Source organism: Numida meleagris, chromosome 16, assembly GCF_002078875.1.
Source record: "Numida meleagris isolate 19003 breed g44 Domestic line chromosome 16, NumMel1.0, whole genome shotgun sequence".
NCBI lineage: Eukaryota > Metazoa > Chordata > Aves > Galliformes > Numididae > Numida > Numida meleagris.
Window position 1 is genome coordinate 342,729 of NC_034424.1, and position 18,667 is coordinate 361,395.

Sequence of the window (18,667 nt, forward strand, 5' to 3'; positions counted from 1 at the left end):
CTCTGGTGTGGACACATGCACGCTGCTCCTGGGCACCAGGCTAAAGAGCAGCACAGTAAGGCCTGGAATAAATGAACTGTCTTCCTATTCAACTGGTAAGGAAACTGATTCGGGGAGCTCTCTATTGCAGGCTAGAGAACCATAATATGCTGTGAAACAAAGGGCAGAACTTCATTAATCTCTATGGATTTGTGCTGGGATATAGCTACAGCAACACCAAGAGACATCAGTAAGTGCTGAAAGTCTCAGCAGCTGTCTGATCTTTGGGCAAGAAGTGCCTTGTCCCACAGGCATGAGCTCCTTCCTTGTGGATGGCAGGCTTCAGAAACAAGCATTTTTTTCTAACAGTACTCCTCATGTCAACTCTTGCTCCGCTGCTCAGGGAGATGCTATGGAAAATGGAAAGGGATATGTTCACACAACATCACAGGAAAAAAAAAAGAAAGAAGAATTTCCACTTTTACTAAAACACATGAGGAATATCAGACTTTACAGCCTCTTTCTGGAACTTGGAAAAACAAATTGTCGCAAATGGAAGCAAACACAGCACTGTGTTCAGGATGCAGTCTGGTTACACAGCATCCTGCTTCCAGGAAGTAACTACCTCTGCTTCATATATGAAATGCATTGTGCACTGATGCAAGGGGAAAGCAGCTTCCCATTTTTCTTTTTTCTTTTTTTAAAATAAATAGGATCTCCATTATGCCTGAGCGGTGTCACAGGACCGTCGTATTCTTCAGGCCAGAGATAAATTTCTGCAGCAGTAGATTCTGTTGCAATGACAATAATCTACATGCTGGAGTACAGGTTCATTATTAGGAATGGTGCTTACAGAACTCTTACGTTGCTCCTGGGCACCACGGGGCTGTAGCTGGCATCCTGAAGGATGTCAGTTATTGCAGGTGATGGACAGAACAACACACTACATCTCCGCGCATTTCAGTACACCTGGTTCATAGCAGCAGGCCCTTTTTGGCAAGAAATGGAAGGTAAAATTGCCAGACAACTGAGAAAATGGTGTGAACTACACAAGAAACCAGAACAAGACAACAGATGCCAAGCTGCAGAGAAGTAACAAGCACCTGAATTCTCAAGGATGTGCTGCTAGGTCTTCTCCCAGTGAAAAGAAGGCTGTGCTAAAGATGCAGTGTCCTTCCCACAGCAAGACCGGCAGCTAAGGAGCTCTAAGGGCACTCCATGTCCCAGCAAAACCCAGAAAGGCTGCGTCTCCTGACATCTTTGTCAAACACAGAAAAATAACCCAGCTTGGCCACAGCTATGAGCAAGATACTTTGTAGGCCAGCACGCTTCTAGCAACTACAATTTTTTTCTTCCTTTCTTCTTCTTCTTTTTTTTTTTTTGAAATAAAAACCATCCACATATTCTGCTGCCACAAGGGATGATGATTCAGGCTGACCCGCATTAGCCAGGCATCGAACCCCACATTGATTTCAAGTTGTTGTGGTTGTACTAGAGAACACTGAATCATGACAAAGATGTCAAAAGATGCAAAATCCACAACGTTCACAGACAAGCTGTATCAGTGTTCAATTACTCTCCCGGTTAATCCAGTGGTGATGACAAGAGACAATCGGCGTGGACTATTCCAAGCAGATGGATGCAGAGCCTGTGAGTACACTTAGGTCACCTCTCAAATGACAGCCTGCTTTCAGACAGCCTTGCTGCACATCCTCTTGTCTGAGCAGCTCAAAATACCACAATCTCTCTCTCTTTTTTTTTTTTTTTTTAAATAAAAAAACATCAAAGTCAGGAGGAAAAAAAAAGAAACAACAAAACATAAGCTCAGCTCTCTACCATTCAGAGAATGCTGGGAAGGGACATTAGAAATAGACAGAGGAAAAGGAATTCTCTCCCTGAGATTTTCTGGAATCTGCAGGCAAGCACGCAAAGACATTTCCAAAAGAGTACATCCATCTCCACCTTCCTTCCAGCTGAACCATGGAGGGCCCCCAGCAGTCCCCTTCATTACACCTCTAAAATGGCTGTATCAGGCCGTGCGGGAACATGCTCTTCTTTGGGCCTCTGCAGCAGCACTGAATTCGAAAGGCAAAACATTACAACCCTGCAAAGTGCACTGCATTCTAGAGGGAAAGTATCTCAAATGTTTCACCACGCTCGGTTAGAAGAGAAATGTCTTCTTGGCACAAAGCAATCCAATGTTAAACATTTAACACTGAGCATGAAAGGAAGACAGCGAAACCAAGAAGGCGGTAATGAGCTCCTACTCCCGTTCCTCAGATTCCCAGCAGCAGTGTGTATCATTAAAGAGGAGTCAGCAGAAGACAGAGAAGTATGGGTGAACTAATTGCTCTGCAGTCACATTCTGAACAGCTGCAATAGCTTGGCCAGGCCTGAGCAATTTCTCAGACTGTGCATCGTGGTGCGTCCCTGTCTCACCCTCCTTCCATCCTCCTTCCCTTACCTTTCACTATCGACATGGTGCTTTGTCTGTGGTTTCCCCTTATCCTTCTGCGGGGCTGAGTCTTCTAAAAAGCTGTGATCCAGGCTGTCGTCAGGAACAAAGTCCTCCACACTCTGTACTTTTGCAGGGGCTGCAGGGTGGGGAGTAGCAGCAGCAGCAGCATCTGCATTAGCAACAGCAGTTGTAAACCACAGTTCACCACAAATGAGACAGAAATTTGGTTTTTAGACATATATCCTGCTCAGGGCATCTTCAGCACACATATAACAGCCACAAGGCAGGACCTCATCCACTCAGCAAAGGAAGAGGAAAGCTGTATAAGAGGATACTGAAGCCAGCCCAGACCCTCACAGGATGGCATTCACAGACCACATGCAGACACAGCATTTACAAAGCTCCAGGTGAATTCAGGCTCCTAAACGAGTCTGAAAAACCCTCCAGCACGGTGGCTCATTCTGCTCTACAGTGAATACTGCAACTGACTGACTAGACCACAACCAGATTTTTATACCTATACTCCGTGCATCACTCCGATGCGATATCCCTTCGTTATTCTTTCATCTTTTCCAGACTGTTCAGTTAACTAATTCACTTCCCCTTGCTTTTTAAACTGTATCTGTGAAAGGCAGAATCGTTCATATTGTGCTTTTAGGTGTCTTGTGTAACCAAAAGCTCAAGAGCTACTGCAAATAAAGACTCACTTTAATACAGATTATTTGTAGAGACATCCTTGCCCATCAAGGTATCAGGATGAATACTTGAAGCCTGAAGAGATTAACCTTTGCAGAATTTATGATGTTAAACCTTTTTCTTCTGCCTGGTCTGCACTTCACATCTAGGCTATTTTCTTTTGGGTGAGCAAGCTTTCATTATGAATGAAGATAATGAAGATTTTGCCCTACTGGCACAGCTTTCAGTTACTTCTGCAAAGAGTAGCACTCTTGCTAACATTATGGTGTAACTTTAGAGTAAGAAAAAACACAGCTAAAAGAATCACTGCTGCAAGGCATCAAGAATAACATTACGCAGCTGCTCCCACAGAAAACGCCAATTATTATTTTGCGATAGTGATTTTCAACTGCTTTCCAATTAGCTATGCCCGAGGCAGGTTCCAGCAGAGATGCAAACTCTTGGCACACTACATAAACCTAAATGACTGATCAGTTTTTCCTTGCTGCCTTTTGCAGCCCTCTAGAAAGTGTTCTTGAGATCCCAGGGCTGCAGGCCACAAACCTAAACAGCTCTTGAGCTAAGTGACAGATCAAAAAAAAAACCAAACCAGAAAAACGTGAAGTTGTAACACCCGTGGTAACTGCTTATCTTTTTTATACTTATCAATACGATCAAGCTTTTTTGTTGAAGGATTTCTAATATTTTCTCTTCTTTTAATGCCTGTTTCTGGGTGGGAAGAATCACAGGTAAACCAGAATGAGAGTATTGCGTCACACCTGCTAACAGATCCAGGAAGCAGAACATTGTGTACAATCCTAAAACCGAAAGATTTCAACATCTGAAACCACAACCCTCTTCCCAGCACCCCCTCCTTTCTTTGTGTCAGTGTTTCAAGAGTACTGCAAGCTGTGAGGACTGACAATTTGAGAGGAAAGGTATTTCCAAAGCGTGATTCAAAACATGTCATGCTTATGATTTTTAGGCAGTGCCAGCTCTGCAGCTCCAGTTGGCTTCACAAACAAAGCGAATGCAATAGGCAAATTAAGGTCCAGATCAGTAAAAATGAATGCAACAAAACCCTCAATGCCTCTGCCCTGCAACTTCATCAAGCTGAGGTTTGGACTGAGCACTGCGCTGTTCTGCTCCATTGTTTACTAGCGTTATGGAAGAAGTGAAGACACGCTGCCCTCCTCCTCAGAACATCTCTGAAGGAGAATATTTCCCCAGAGGGGAATCCGTTGCAGAGCCTGGACTTACGTGATCATTTACGGTTGAATAACCTTTAAAACTAGCACTCCGCTATTCTCTGCTAACAAACAGGAGCCCCTCTGAGCTGTGAGACTTTCGTGAAGGCAGCACTTCAAATAGCTTCTCTAATGATTTTTCTTGCTTTTCTAGAAGCATGTGTGCTCCTGCTAAGCGGATGACAGTTATTTTCTTACTGTCCCCCGTGTACCTCCCTCATGAAGCATACTACAGCTCCCAGCCAGCTGGATGGACACAGTCCCTGTCCAAGTTCAGCACAGAGAAAAAAACAAAACGCCAACTGGGACAAGAGAGTGAGCACACAGCTTTACTGGACACATGCTGCACACACACAGGACCAGCATTTGTTGGCCACCTGTCTGCTTAGCCTATCATAGGAATAAAAAAACAAAAAGAAGAAAGGAAAACAGAGAAACATCTGCCTAGACCCACCTGGTTGGGGTGGAGATGGGTCTGGTGCAGATGTCCCAAAGAGCCGTGAAATGATGCTGCGCTTCGGTGGCGGGGCTGCTGCTGGAGGGGCTGGGGAGGCGGCAGCTGGCAGAGGCGCGTGTGGTGGCTGGGCCTCAGGTGCAGGTACTGGTGAGAAAGATGAGGGGGGTTCAGGAGAGATGGTGGAGCTTGTGGAAGGCAGCTGCGGGGGCTGTGGGGTGCCAGGGCTGGAGCTGCCCGTCGATGTGGAGCTCGGAGGTACTATGGGTGACTGGGAGCCAGAGGAAGGGCTTTGCCCATTAGTTGTCAGTGGTGATGCGTGCCCTCGGCTTCGGGCTTCCATCATTTCAAGGAAGCTGCAGGGAAGAGAAAACACAAATATGAGCAGTAGAGAAAACATGCTCAGAGTATGGTGCTGTACTGCTTTGGCTACATGCTAAGCTGGGAGGGTATGGGCCTGTGACTCCTGGGCCATGCTCAGTATGGTTCACTCACGTGAGCTGAACTCATACCATCTACACTGAGGTGTGGAGAACCTCAGCCTGCCTTGTGCTGCAGGATGAAATCAGCATTTGCAGCACCACTGGGAACTCCCTGGACGGACAGACTGTAATCGCACCAGGGCTTGAAACTCAACTCTATGTCAGTTCTTGGACGTATGTCTCTAGGGGAATGAGTGCTACAGGGCTAGCACATTTCCATATTCTGCAGAAGAGATCAAAGCATACAGCATTCAAATTTTCCTGAAAAAAAACCCTTATTTCAGCCAAGAATGGATTTGCAAGGAGCATCTTTGAACGTCAACAGAAAAGAGCTGTCCAGAGGCTCACAGAGGGCTGACTGCAATTACCCTCACAATGAGCAGATATAAGTGCAGTCTCTCCCCCTGCACACACACACACACACCACGTGCGGGAGACAGGGGAGCCAAGCAGCAGAAACTCGGAAACACGCTGTGGTCCTGGCCAGATTCCTGACTCAGAGAGCTGTAAAGCCTGCACTGTCCGAAAGGGCAAAATGCTCTGCCCTTCTGAACAATGAAACCAAGCCCGATCCTGCTGCAGCCCATTTGGTTAGCACTCATTTCACAAGCTTTTTGAAATGAAAAGGCTTTTACTATGAAGCGGTCTCAAAATAAGATCTGCTCCATGCAGTGCACATGAGAGATACTAAGAGGATAGCCAAAGCATATTGTGTGTGCAGTCTAGCAAATACCATGGTCTCGCCCAGTTTCATTAAGCCCAATGAATTCATGTGCATAGAAGCTCTGGGTTCAACTGCTTCTGCTGTGCTCCAGGCAATGCATTTGTTGAAACGGAGACCACTCTTCAATTCCGAGCACCACTCTGACTTGCACAGAGTTGAGACAACACCATCACAGGAACAATTTCAAAGTAGAAAGCAAAAAGTAAGGACTAAACGACTCTACAACCTCCCTGAGACACCATTTCTTTTAGCAGCAACCCAATACACTTTTATGAAACAAATTAATATGCTTGGTGACCACAGATGCTTGGAGTCCTGGCAAACAACACTCCTGGGAAGCTGCTAGTTAACCTGGAAAAATGGGAGTCCTTCCTAAGTAGAGAATGAGCTAAAAGGGAGACAAACCGTAGCACAAAAAGCAACATTAGATAGAAGTCCTTGGTAGAGTTTCTCAAGGATTAGCCTTGAGATATATTTGAGTATTTTAATTAAGTGCCATAAGGACCACAAAATTGCAAGTTAGGAGACAGCATCAACACAAAGGACAGGATACAGAATAAGAATAAGAATATAAGAATTCTTATAAGAATAAGATGATAACAAACAGCAGAAATGCAAAGACATCCAATGGTGTGACGGAAACAGTCATCTGCTGAGGGGTAGGAAACAAATTTTGCTCCAGTTTCACCACACCTGCGCTTTCCTCGCTCATGCCAGGAGACCAGGCTTGAGGGCAGTAAATGCAGCTCTGCCTGTGAGGAGCAGAGAGGAGCCATGCTGCCACTGCCATCCCCTGAGGCGGCTCTGCTAGCCTCACTGATGCTTCCACCTTGACCTAGAGCAAGGCTTGCACATCTATTCCACCCAAACTGACCACAGCTATTCATGCTCCCAGCAGAGCACCTATCCCAGCACCCTCCCTACCACGGGACTCACAGCTGAGCTGAGCTGCGTGACAACATGCTTCACTGAAACAATGCATGGACTTCCCACGCACCAAAGAGAAAACATGAAAGATCTTAACTCTTGCACACACAAGTACAGAGCTCCATGAAGAGGGCATCAGGTCGGTTTGAAAGGTGCATGACACACCACGTGCACTACCACACTGCACGGCTCTACCAGCATATTTTCAATGCAACTCTTTCACCATGCTGTGAGTCCAAGCAATTGCACATTGCTCCTTTCCTGACAAATGGGTCACAACACACGTAACTCAGCATCCCACAGGGCAGCACATGCAATGCATCCATGGTGAAGTAAAGATAAACCAAGGGTACCTGCAAAGCAGCCCCTGCTCAACAAAGTGAATCCACCAAACAGCTCTGGCCTGAAAAGCCACCTGAGACACCTGTCTGCATAGGTCATGCAGCTCTGCAGATCTATGCCAAAAGCACCCAGGGCTGAATTCTGCCAGCCCACGCCTCTGGGCTTTGCTCCCCCTGAAGGCAGGGAGGCTGGGAAGCTCCACTTTGTGGGATCAATTCCTCTTCCTGTGTCCTGCTCAGGGTTAAAGACTCCTGCTTCCTAACTGCGAAGGAAAATTAATCCCAGCTGATCTGCATGCATCCCTATTCCTGTTTATAGCAACAGTGCTCCTGGCTGGAAGGCCCATGAGCTTCATCCAGCATTCCAATGTCAGCTCTGCTCACTCTGGCTGAGCTTTCTGGCTGAGAGTAGCTCTGTGGGTGCCCAACTCCCCACTGCTACGTGAACAGAGAACTGAACAACCCCCAAGTCGTCAATTAGGAGGCAGACAGGTGACCCAGGCAGGAAAAGACTAGTGTATACTGAAGACTAAGGGACTGGATCCTGTAGGAATTACGTACGAAGAACATACAGAATCAGTTGAGGATGAAGACTGAATCTCAAAGAGTACTTAAAGCCGGTCCCAATGAAGAGCAGGACACTTCATAATATCAGGCTATTTGAAGACTTACTGCCCATTTTGGAAACAACCTGCTTTGTTCTGGGCAAGCGGCCAGCTCCAGAAGGAGGGAGGGCTGTGACTACCACCTGTTTCTCTGGGAGAAATACATGAATTTTAAGAGCTGGAGGGGAAAAATGCTACATGATTGTAGTGTAAAGAGTGTCATCCCTCCTGCCAGCTCAGCTAGTCTGGAGAGCAGCACACACGCTGGCTCCCTTCTGCACCTGCTCCTATGCCTTGCTCATCTACATTAAATGAAGGGCATAAGAATAAGACACATCAAGTTATTTTTAGTAGAAAGGTACAAGTGGTTATCTGGGGACAGCATGACACAGGCTCTTACTTCAGCACAGCACCAAGGAGAGCTCTGGCACGTGCGCTTCATGTGCCCTTCCTCATCTCCAACTAGGCACGTAGACCAAGCTCTGTGTTGTGTGCCACGATGCTGGAGAAGCAAGAATGTTCTGATGCTGATTTTACATGGGCTGGCTGCATAGGCTATGCTGAGCTTTCATACCCATATCTTCTTCCTTGGAAGAGGTGGGTGGAAAAAACAGCATACTGCCAGCAAGCTCTCAGTAATTTCCAGGGTGGAGGTGTCTAAGCATCCTCCACACTTGAAAAATACTACATAATGCATGAATGCTTTTCTCTGGCTTTACACACACTCTTCTGAAGCACGAGTGAGGCTGTTTTAGGAACACACCAGGCCAAACCTGCCACGTGTCTGTTTTTTTCTCATATTCTATACAATCTGGCCACTGTATTCCTTGTTCAATTTTTTTTTGGCAGGCCTTTGTATAAGGACTCACTCTTAACCTTACTGCTAAGCAGCAGTTTCACATCCACATTAGGTTTAGTAGACACCTGATGCACAAGATGAACTCCTGCTGTGACCTGGGTACATTTGTTCTTCTTTTAGAGACAGCAAACATGTCATGTAAGCCCAGATGGGTTTCTGTCCACATCCACGCGGGCAACTCGTCTGCATTTCAATCCTTCAATTTCAGGCTGAATAACAAGTTCATATCCTCAAAACTCCTGAATAATTCACTGTGTGCTGGACCTGCTCATAAGAGGAGACTTTTATGCAATTTTAAAGATGAACATGCTCTGTGGGAATAAAAATTTATCAGGGCCTGAGGTGGCTATTGCTCTTTGCACAGAACAAACATAAGAAGAACAAAAGGATTCATTAGCTTCACAGTCCTAAAATTATCAGTGTTTGTGTTCATTTGCTATCAAAGATGGCAGTAGCCTGAAGCTCTTGGTTCTAATGCACTGTGATCAATTTTTCAAATGTATTTCATATGGCAAGAAATACTTCAGGTTATTTTATTAATTGTGAAAAGAGGATTAATAGACCTTGTGACATCAACTTCATTGGGGTTATTGCACAGAGGGCTAGATTTCCATGTTTGTTTTGGCCTCCTGAACCTGATACCCCCTTGAGCCCATGCTCCTGACTGTGAAATCAATTCACTGTCAGCAGAAGCTGGGCTGGAGCTGGCTGCCAGGCCTCGGAGGGACATTCTCTCCCCAGCTGTTCCTCAGGTTTTCCATCTGACACCAAACTGATGCAGCACTACAACAGCCCTCCACACCATACCGGATATACTCCATGTCTTCCACTTCTCTAGCAAGATCAATGATGAGAGAATCAGTCACTGATTCATCACCTTCCCTACCTGGGCAGCAGCACCTGGCTACCCAGGATTACCTGGCAATGCAGACGCCAGCTGTATGGCAGCACTGAGAAAGCATCTAGGAGTTCCAACACATGGCAAACCTGGAACAGACTCTGCTTCTGCTGAAGTTGTAGCCAGGATCAAACAGTATCTCAGATAATCTGAAGACCAACTGGTTTGAATATATTTTTGCAAAGCCTGACTAACGCTTCACTAAAGACATCTTCGACACACAGAGTTCATGATGTGACAATTTGTTTCTAATGAACAATTCACGTGAAAAAGTTGGACTTCACATGCTTACAAATCAAGCAATCACATAGTGGTTTACAGATGACAATTTCATGGCTTCCTCAGATGTGACTGTCAAAGAAAATGAGATTTCTCATAAAAAATAACCAAAACATAAAGCAATTTATATTAATATCAAGGTGGGGAGGAGGTAATTTAAAGAGAATTGACTCCTTGAAATTAAATTCTGCCTTTTAATATTAAAAAGCAGAAAAATGCACCAAAATAACAAAAGTGCATCAAAATCATGCATTAGATTTGCTTCTTGTAACATTTGCAAAGGAGCACTTCGCTCCTGGAAAAAGAGATGCAGAAAGAGCTTCCGTCATTCTCCAAAAACGTTGCTCTGTGAGTACCACTCAGTGAGGGAGAAGGCATGCTGTAACTCAACAAACACAACGCATAAAATGTTTTCCTTATGACATGAGGTAAGGTGGACACAATTAAACATGGGCAAATTGAGCAAATTACAAATTCAGAACAGACAGAAAAATGACTGTTTAATAAGAATTCTGCAACAGAAGAAGGGCTGAGACGTGATTTTAGCGGCACTGAAAATGCAAAACCTGAGACAGGACAGGGAAAGTACCAGAGCAAGAGGTGCAGCAGGCGGGCACCAGGCACAAGGAAAGAGCTGGAAGCCTCCAAACACATCTTACACTGGCAAAGCCTGGCCAGTGGCTGCCAAGGGACTGCTTACATAAGCCAGACGAGGCAGAGTTGTGTGCCACCTCGTGTTTTCTTTGGGATACACAATTTAGAGCAATGACGTTTTGTCCTCAGGTACCCAGCCACAGCAGGATGAAGAGTTCTTGTGCTCCTTCTGTTCTCACTGATCCAAATTTAGCATCAGTCATTCTGCCAGAGCAGCCAGCAGACAGACACAGGGGTGAATGAAATAAATGAGCTGTCCCAGCAGTGCCATCCCACCTTGTTCCACTGCCTGACGGATGGCACTGCAAGCTGGAGGACACAAGGAGAGCAGGAACCACCCCAGAGCAGGTGATGCAGCACCCAGGCCTGCAGACACCTCCCCTTGCTGAGCAATCACCAACAGCAAAGCTCCAAGTACCATCTAAATCCAAGCAACCAACACAAGGGTTTCCCATCTGCCAAGGGACAACAACTTACACTGTATCAACCCACGTGCTTTAAACAAGGTGAGCGTCAAAGTACAACACATCGCATGTTCATTTTGACAAGGACCACAGTAGTATGTTAAACATTATATTCTCAAGACAAGAGGATGGGCAGCTGTCAAGCAAGGATGCAAGGACCTTCCCAAGTCCGGTAAAGGAGCAAGAAATCCTGCCTCAACTGCAAGGTCTGATCCCTGCCTGGTACTGCTGGTGTGACAAGATACTCTGCCCGCCAAAGCAGCTCAGTGAGAAAATGAAAGGCTCCTGCAAGGGAAAAAGATTACTGTATGGAGAGGATCTTTTTCAGCTCTGGAGTAGAACAAACCCCCTTGCAGCTCATTTGCTCCAGAAGTGCCTCTGAAGCACTCATCATTTCTAGCTGGGGTGCATACAAAATCTCAGAAATCCTAAAATAATGCTCTATTTCATTCAGCGTGGTCAAGGTACCCGGACATGACAGAGCCTGGTGCTTTTCTTCTGGAATCAGTGGCTCAAGACGGGAAACATCCACAGATATTTTAAAGACATTTCTGTAAAAAAGCATTACTTCCTGAAAGCAAAGAACATTGCTCTAAGCATGCAGACAAACTTGCTGCAGCTGAAGTGAAAGCAGGATTTGGCCAGTTGCATAAAACTGTCAGTTCATCTGCTAAACTAGAATCCTAGGAATTTTTTTTATTTTAATATTTTAGCAACTCCTCACAGTTATCATCGCCAAGATACTTCTTATGCCATGTTCAGCCTCATAGTGCAGTTAGTCACCTGCAGGGCAAGTGCTCCTCAGCAGCTGAGCTGCAGCCCCTTGCTACAGCAGATTTCTGCAGCACAGAAGGGCAGTTCTCTGCCCGGCCAGGCTGTGGGTTTCTTTGTAGTACTTCAGGTGCACAAACCACACCTTCTATTCCTCCTGTGCTCACTAGCTGATTTGGGAAACAACAAGGAACTGACATGGGCTAAACAATTCTCTGGCTTTGGTGTTTCTGCAGATGATCCTGGAGATTCTACTGAAGTGATATTTTCCACTATACACTGCGTGAAAGCTCTTTTGAGGTTGTGAAAGGCAAGAACGTTCCATTTGACTTATTGTGCATACTGCCTGGACCAATGTGGACAGCTCAGCCTTAGGATTCTGGATGCTGACACATTGTAAATGATGTTCTTTAGTAATTACAGTATTCTGCAGGAGTAGGTGCTACAGGAAGAGTACTCTCTTGCAGTGGAAGCACCCACTATTATGAAATGCATGTTGGTGCAGTTACTGCAGTTACTGGATGGAAGGATACAGTATAATATCCATTGCTGGAACTAGAAGGTCCCGCCATCCTACTTGACCAGCCCCATCCCCTGCTGCTTCCTTTATGCTCTGGTTTTGAGCATATGCTTCTCAGAGCAAGTCCAACCCACTCATGTGGAATAAAACAAACAAAGAATCCAGAAGTGGATATTGATAGAAAATAGTTTTCAGCTGCATCCATGAGCTGAGTTGGTTCATGTGAGGGTCCAGCAAATGCTAAAGCATAGGGTATAAGGGTAACAATGACTAAGCAGAAAGATCTGGTGTAAGTTTGAAACAGCTCTGCCAAGTCTCGATTCTTTTAAGTACCTTCCTATTCCTCATGCAGTATAAAAAAAGACTGGAAAACAATCTGACAATACAGTCCTTGCAGCCCAGCCCTTTGAGAAGGGACTGCTTGGCTTGCACATTAGTGAAACAAAGACCTTGCAATAGGACTTCATGGAACCCATTTTCCAACAACATACAAATGTTAAGAGGCTCCAGTTCACTGGGCTACAGATGCATTGGCTTTGCAGGGCTAACTCTGGCAAATGCTCATTTCAAGCAGAAGACAGATGGGGCACTGAACAAACATAAGGCAGCAGGGAACTATTCACTGCTTCAAACCAGAATTATTCTGAGGAGACTTGAAGTATTCAAAGGGAACAAAAGACAATAATGTTGTAGCTATCAGTTGCTGCCTTTCACAAGACACCATACACAGGAACGCCACAGCTAGAAGAAAAGGAATCAGCTTGCAGAGATGGAAAATATCCCCTTTCAGTATCAGAGGTTGCAACATACTTATCTATAACCCCATTACCATGTGCTGCTTCCAGGCGTACTGCTCAGCTCCACCTCCACTGCCCTCCTATAGGTCACATGCTTGTAGCTTGTGGGACAGGGATCCCAAAGTGCATGCTTTATTTTGGGAGACATCGCTTAAAGTGACATTTTACAACATCCAAAGAAACCCTAACTGTCACTCACTGGACACCTCAGCCTGGCCAAAAGCCACAGCTGAGGCCGTCCAACATTCATATGAAACCCAGACTGCAACAAAACAGAAAAGATTGCTCAGTGACATACAGTTCGTAGTTTTGATCTTCTGTCTCTTGCTGTACTGACAGTTCCTCCAAAGTCGCATCAATATCCAGCTGATTCGTCTCCAGCTGCCGTAGCAATGTCTCTCTCTAAAGAAAAGAAAACAAACCCGGGTGTGAGCAGGAAGGGTCATCGTAACAGATCTCTGCGCACTCTCTGGGTGCACTAAGATCTGGTGTCACCACTCTACCCACAGCAATTAATTAAACAGGAGTTTTGGTCTCTCTCATGGTGTTCAGCTGAAATACAGAAGCATAATGGGAAGCAGAAGTGGTAGCAAAAAAGCACATTAATCCAAACAGTCTGGCTGTATGAAAGCAATCTGTTCTGAGAGCCGTACAGGATCAGATCATCAATCAATAACGTGCAATTTTCAGACACAGGATCACTAGTTGCATTTGGAGAGCAATATCAACTTCTGTGGAGAACGGTTGTGCAACCAGTTCATTCTGACCTTTTTTTTCTTTGCAATAAGGAAGCCCTCCTGTGAGTAGGACTGAATTGGTGCAAAATCTTGCAATAATTTTCCTTCTACTGTTGGGACAGATGAGGGATCACAGCCTGCCAGCAAAGCAGAATTTTAGAAGTCACTGCCCCTCTGCCTTCAGTTGATGCCTCACAGGTGAGAGACAGACACCAGTGCCCACTTGAAAACTGAAATAAAAGAAGTAGGCTTCACTGACATAAAACAGGGTGGGTTATTTTAATTAGGTCCTTCCCTTTCCACATTCCCAAGATCCGAAGCAGAAACCTCAGCTGAGAGAGAAGTGACATCTTAAAGGACTCCAAAGTAACTGCAAAAGGCCCTGGCACAACCCTCCTGGTAGCCTGAAAGGCATCAGGAACAGATCAGTAACCGCATGCCTTATGCTGAGCCAGCGCCGGCACTCCCAGCTCGAGGGCTTGCCTGCAGCAGGCGCCCAGAGAGAGCTGCACAGAGCAGCACCAGCAGCTCAAGGAGCTCAAGGAGCTGGCTGTCCTCCAGCCGCAGGGCCAGCATGGGGACCTCTCCAGAAGTAACATGCTCACCATCTCCCGACCAGGTGATTCATACGGACTGATAATTGCAAAACATGTTAATCTGCTGAAAGACATGGCCTTTCTCAACATTTCTATGATCATTTAATTCACTGCATAGCAGATACTGACATTCTTAATTTTTCTGCTTTGTTACTGTGTTGATCGCTCAATGTGCTTCATTTTTCCTTCACTAGGTACTTTTTATTCTTCATATTCCTAAGCTCTATGTAGATGGAAACGTGAACTCAATTAAAATCTATACGAAGAATTATGAAGTCAGTTAACTTGAATTCCCTTCATTGTGTTATATAAGGAAGTTTCATCAAAAAATGCTATACACTTAAACTTGCTACACTAAACAGAAGCACTGATCTGTACTAAGTGACTTTAAATGCTTGCTCTGTGGTGCCTGTACACAACATTTCAGAAGTTACAATTTCACCCTTTTTTATTATTCATAGACTGTAAGCAAAAAAAAAAAAATCAGACAAAGGAAAAATTCCTGCTTCTCTGCCCTCTTTTTTTCCTAAATGAATGAAGGAAATGCTGATCAAATTAGCTGAATAAACAGAGACAAAGGGGACACTGCTCTCCAATGCTTACCTTAGGCACTTTGATAATGGCTTTTATTAAACAAGGGGTTTGCCTTTCCTTGTACTTTGGCAACAAGAAGTGCAGCTCAGGTTTTATTTATTTCTATTTTCCCAGATTGCAGTAAATTCAGAACTTGAATTTAATCAAGAGAAACTCACTACTAATAATGGACTTCTAAATACATAAAAATAAATTCTATTTTACCATGCTGGTATTAAAATATTAAAGCAGCAGCTTATTTTTAGCAATGACCCAAAAGAAGGGAATAAAGCATGTGCTGCAGACCAATGCTTTGGCTGAATGCCACTGTCAAGAGCTTTCTGGGAGAAGGCAATTTCAGCTGCCTGCAGAATTTTGCAGCACTCCAAAGGCCCAGCTGACCCAATCCCATTAGCACTGCATGCTGGCCGCCAGCAGTACCAAGGACTAAACCACGTCCTCAGACGTGAGGCTCCTTCCCCTGCAGAGGAACTGATAAATAATTGAAGAGGCCAGGCTGCCAGGGGGAGCTTGCTCTATACCAGGGGTATGGATTTCACCCGCTGCTTCCTTTATGAAAGATGCATGGGGAAGCTGAACACAGAAATGTGCAACCCAAAAGCAGGGCACCGAACACCAGCACCCTGAAGGATGCAGCAGAGCCACACGTGTGGCCCAGCAGCTCCTCTGCCCCCAGGGAGCAGCAGAAGTGCAGGTGAGCTGCACACAAACCTCAGAAGACAACCAAGGCCAATGAAATCCTGCATGCATTTAGTGTGGCAGAACCCCTCTTCTTTACTCCACTTTGCACCCAAGTACCAGGAACGTTACTGCTTGCTAGGCCTCTAACTGCCAAATCTCTCTGAACTAAAACCAAACCAAAACACAGGATCTGAGGGTCCAATAACAGATGAGCTCAACCCACGCACGGCACCTGCACCTTGTGATCTGCACAGCCTCCAGTGCCACCCCATGCCTGCTGAAGAGAACAACCAGGGGCTGGTCACCCCATCCCCTCACCTCTCCTGAGCAGCTGTCACTGACACCTCCAAACTGCTAAAGGCCATACCAGGTTTATTTCTTCTATTTCCCTGAAGACTGAAATCTGTTCAAAAAGTTCTCAGGCTTCGGGGCCAACTACCTTGTTCAAGCGTTCTAATTGCTTTCAGTCTCAGACTAACAGATAGTGCTTATTTATACACAGCACATTTAAATAAAACTTCCCTTAAGACTCTCACCCTAAAGCTCCTTCCAGGCAAGTCCTACAAACTATTTGGTGTTTCCACCTTATATCTATATTTAGGAAAACCATTGCATGTAGTGACCATTAGGAGCATCACATTAACAGCTTTCAGACAAATCTGGCTGGGACCCCATGCTGATGTCTCAGTTTCTCATCAACATCTGTTTGAGAAGAGGGGAGATCTACAAAAGCAACTAAAGTAATTTGGGAACAAATTATTCTGCCTGATTTCCAAAAGACATCATTTTACCATAGGAACTGAAGCTATAGAAGCAAACATCTTACCAACACCATACTGAAAGACTTCAGTCTTCTCAACTGAGCTGTAAGTTGTAAAAATAACAACTTCTTCAGAAACGTGACTTGTTTTACTAGGTTTTCATACATTCAGTTTTCTTATCCTGATTCTTGCTAATGCACCTGCTCTGCTGACTCGGGATGTGGTAACACTCACATCTGAGCTTACTCTGAATTAGCATTTCAGTTTGGATTATGCGTTTAAAAATGCACACAGGTATTTCACTTACTAGCAAAAGCAAATCCAGACCAAATGTCTGAATATTTTCATAAAAAAACAAACAAAAAAGCACTGATACAACATCATTTGCACCCCTAAAAGCATTAAGGACCCCTATACGATGACACCATAAGGTCCTCGTCTACAGGACTACAGCTAAGAATTTCACCCTGCCATGCCCATTCAGCCCTCACCTTTTCTCTCAGTCAAGCCAAGATGGCTCAATTGTGACAGAAATCAGAGACTTGGGTCTGCTTGTATAGGATCCAAAGCAGATCAGACAATTCAGATTAGGACAAGGATTTTCAGTAAACAGTTGTCTCTGAACTATTCAGTCCATATTATTTTCTCATCTGAGTTTTAACTGATTGGAAAAACAGAATTTACATAGAGAGTTAAAAAATATGTGCAATATTTTTGACTTGGTTACGACAACACTGGTTGCTGTTTTCTTGCCAGCGATATTCATTGCCTTAAGTATTTTCAAACATGGCAAAGATGAACCCTTTTGCAAGTAGAGAATCATGGAATGTCTTAGGTTGGAAACGGCCTCAAAGGTCATCCATTTCCAACCCCATGCCATGGGCTGGCTGCCCTCACCAGATCAGCCTGCCCAGAGCCCCATCCAGCCATGGTCTTGGGCACATTCAGGGATGGGGCACCCACAGCTTCTTTGGGTAACCTGTTTCAGTACCTCACTGCTCTCTGAGCAAATAATTCCTTCCTAACATCTAACCTACACTTCCCCTCTTTTCATTTAAAGCCATTCCCTTGTCCTGTCACCATCTGCACACGTTAAAAATTGGTTCCCCTTGTGCTTATAAGCTCCCTTCAACTTCTGGAAGGTCTCCCCAGAGCTTTCTCTTCTCCAAGCTAAACACCCCCAGCTCCCTCAGCCTTTCTTCATAAGAAAGGTGCTGCAGCCCTCTCATCATATTCATGGTGGCCCTCCTCTGGACCCGCTCCAACAGCTCCACGTCTTCCCTGTGCTGGGGGCCCCAGGCCTGGGCTCAGTACTGCAGATGGGGCCTCACGAGGGCAGAGCAGAGGGGGACAGCCCCCTCCCTGCCCGCTGCCAGCCCTCTGTTGGTGCAGCCCAGGGGACTGGTGGCCTTCCAGGCTGTGAGCGCACACTGCTGCTCATGTCCAGCTCTTTGTCCACAAGGACCCAAGTCCTTCTCCAGAGACAAGTTTAAGTCACAGGCACCGATATACTAATATACTTCTGTTAACTATACTCTTATGAAAACAAAAATTTATTCGGGATCCTTTATCAGCCAGAACAAAAAATCCCACATATAAATTCCCATGAACTCTGGCTCACACACATCATGGAAGTACCGTCACTTACCTGCAGTTGCAAGAAGGGGATGTTGAAGAACTTATGCAGGTACTTGAGGCCAAAGCTGTTCTTCATGGAAGACTCAGCATAGCGAAAATATGAGGAGCCAGGAGGCCTGTCTCAACCAGAAAGGCAAAGAGGAAAAAAAATGAATGTAAAAAGGACATGTATACACACAGGAGAGACACTTGCTGAATTACATTCCATGAACAATCCTCCAAAAGTAATGTCTCCTATTTATTTCCATGGAAACAACAACAGATATAAAGAAAACAATAACATTATTTGATAGAACAAATGCTCAGCTACAAAATGATATTTTTCAAAAGTCACCACCATTAGCTGACTTGCACGGATGAGCTGATCAAGATGCTCTTCACTTTGTAGTGCAACAGCTGTGCATAGCCAAATGGAACATGGCTTGTCTTTCATGTCACTGTCGCCACTGCTGAAACGCACCCCCACAGCCTCACTGTGCTGACACCACTGTCTGGATTCCATAAACATTCAGCAAGCGTCAACGAA

At 45.1% G+C, this 18,667-nt stretch overlaps 1 protein-coding gene across 2 annotated transcripts in view; it reads right to left on the reverse strand.

Annotated features, from left to right (window-relative positions):
- Positions 1 to 18,667, reverse strand: part of RABL6 (RAB, member RAS oncogene family like 6) — a 52,721-nt gene that overhangs the window by 10,358 nt on the left and 23,696 nt on the right. For both annotated transcript variants that reach the window (XM_021413634.1, XM_021413633.1), the window contains 4 exons: positions 18,152 to 18,257; positions 13,433 to 13,536; positions 4,814 to 5,169; positions 2,444 to 2,606 (listed from right to left, as the gene is read on the reverse strand). In XM_021413634.1, coding sequence (XP_021269309.1) covers positions 2,444 to 2,606; positions 4,814 to 5,169; positions 13,433 to 13,536; positions 18,152 to 18,257 — 729 coding nt within the window. The remainder of the gene's footprint in view (positions 1 to 2,443; positions 2,607 to 4,813; positions 5,170 to 13,432; positions 13,537 to 18,151; positions 18,258 to 18,667) is intronic.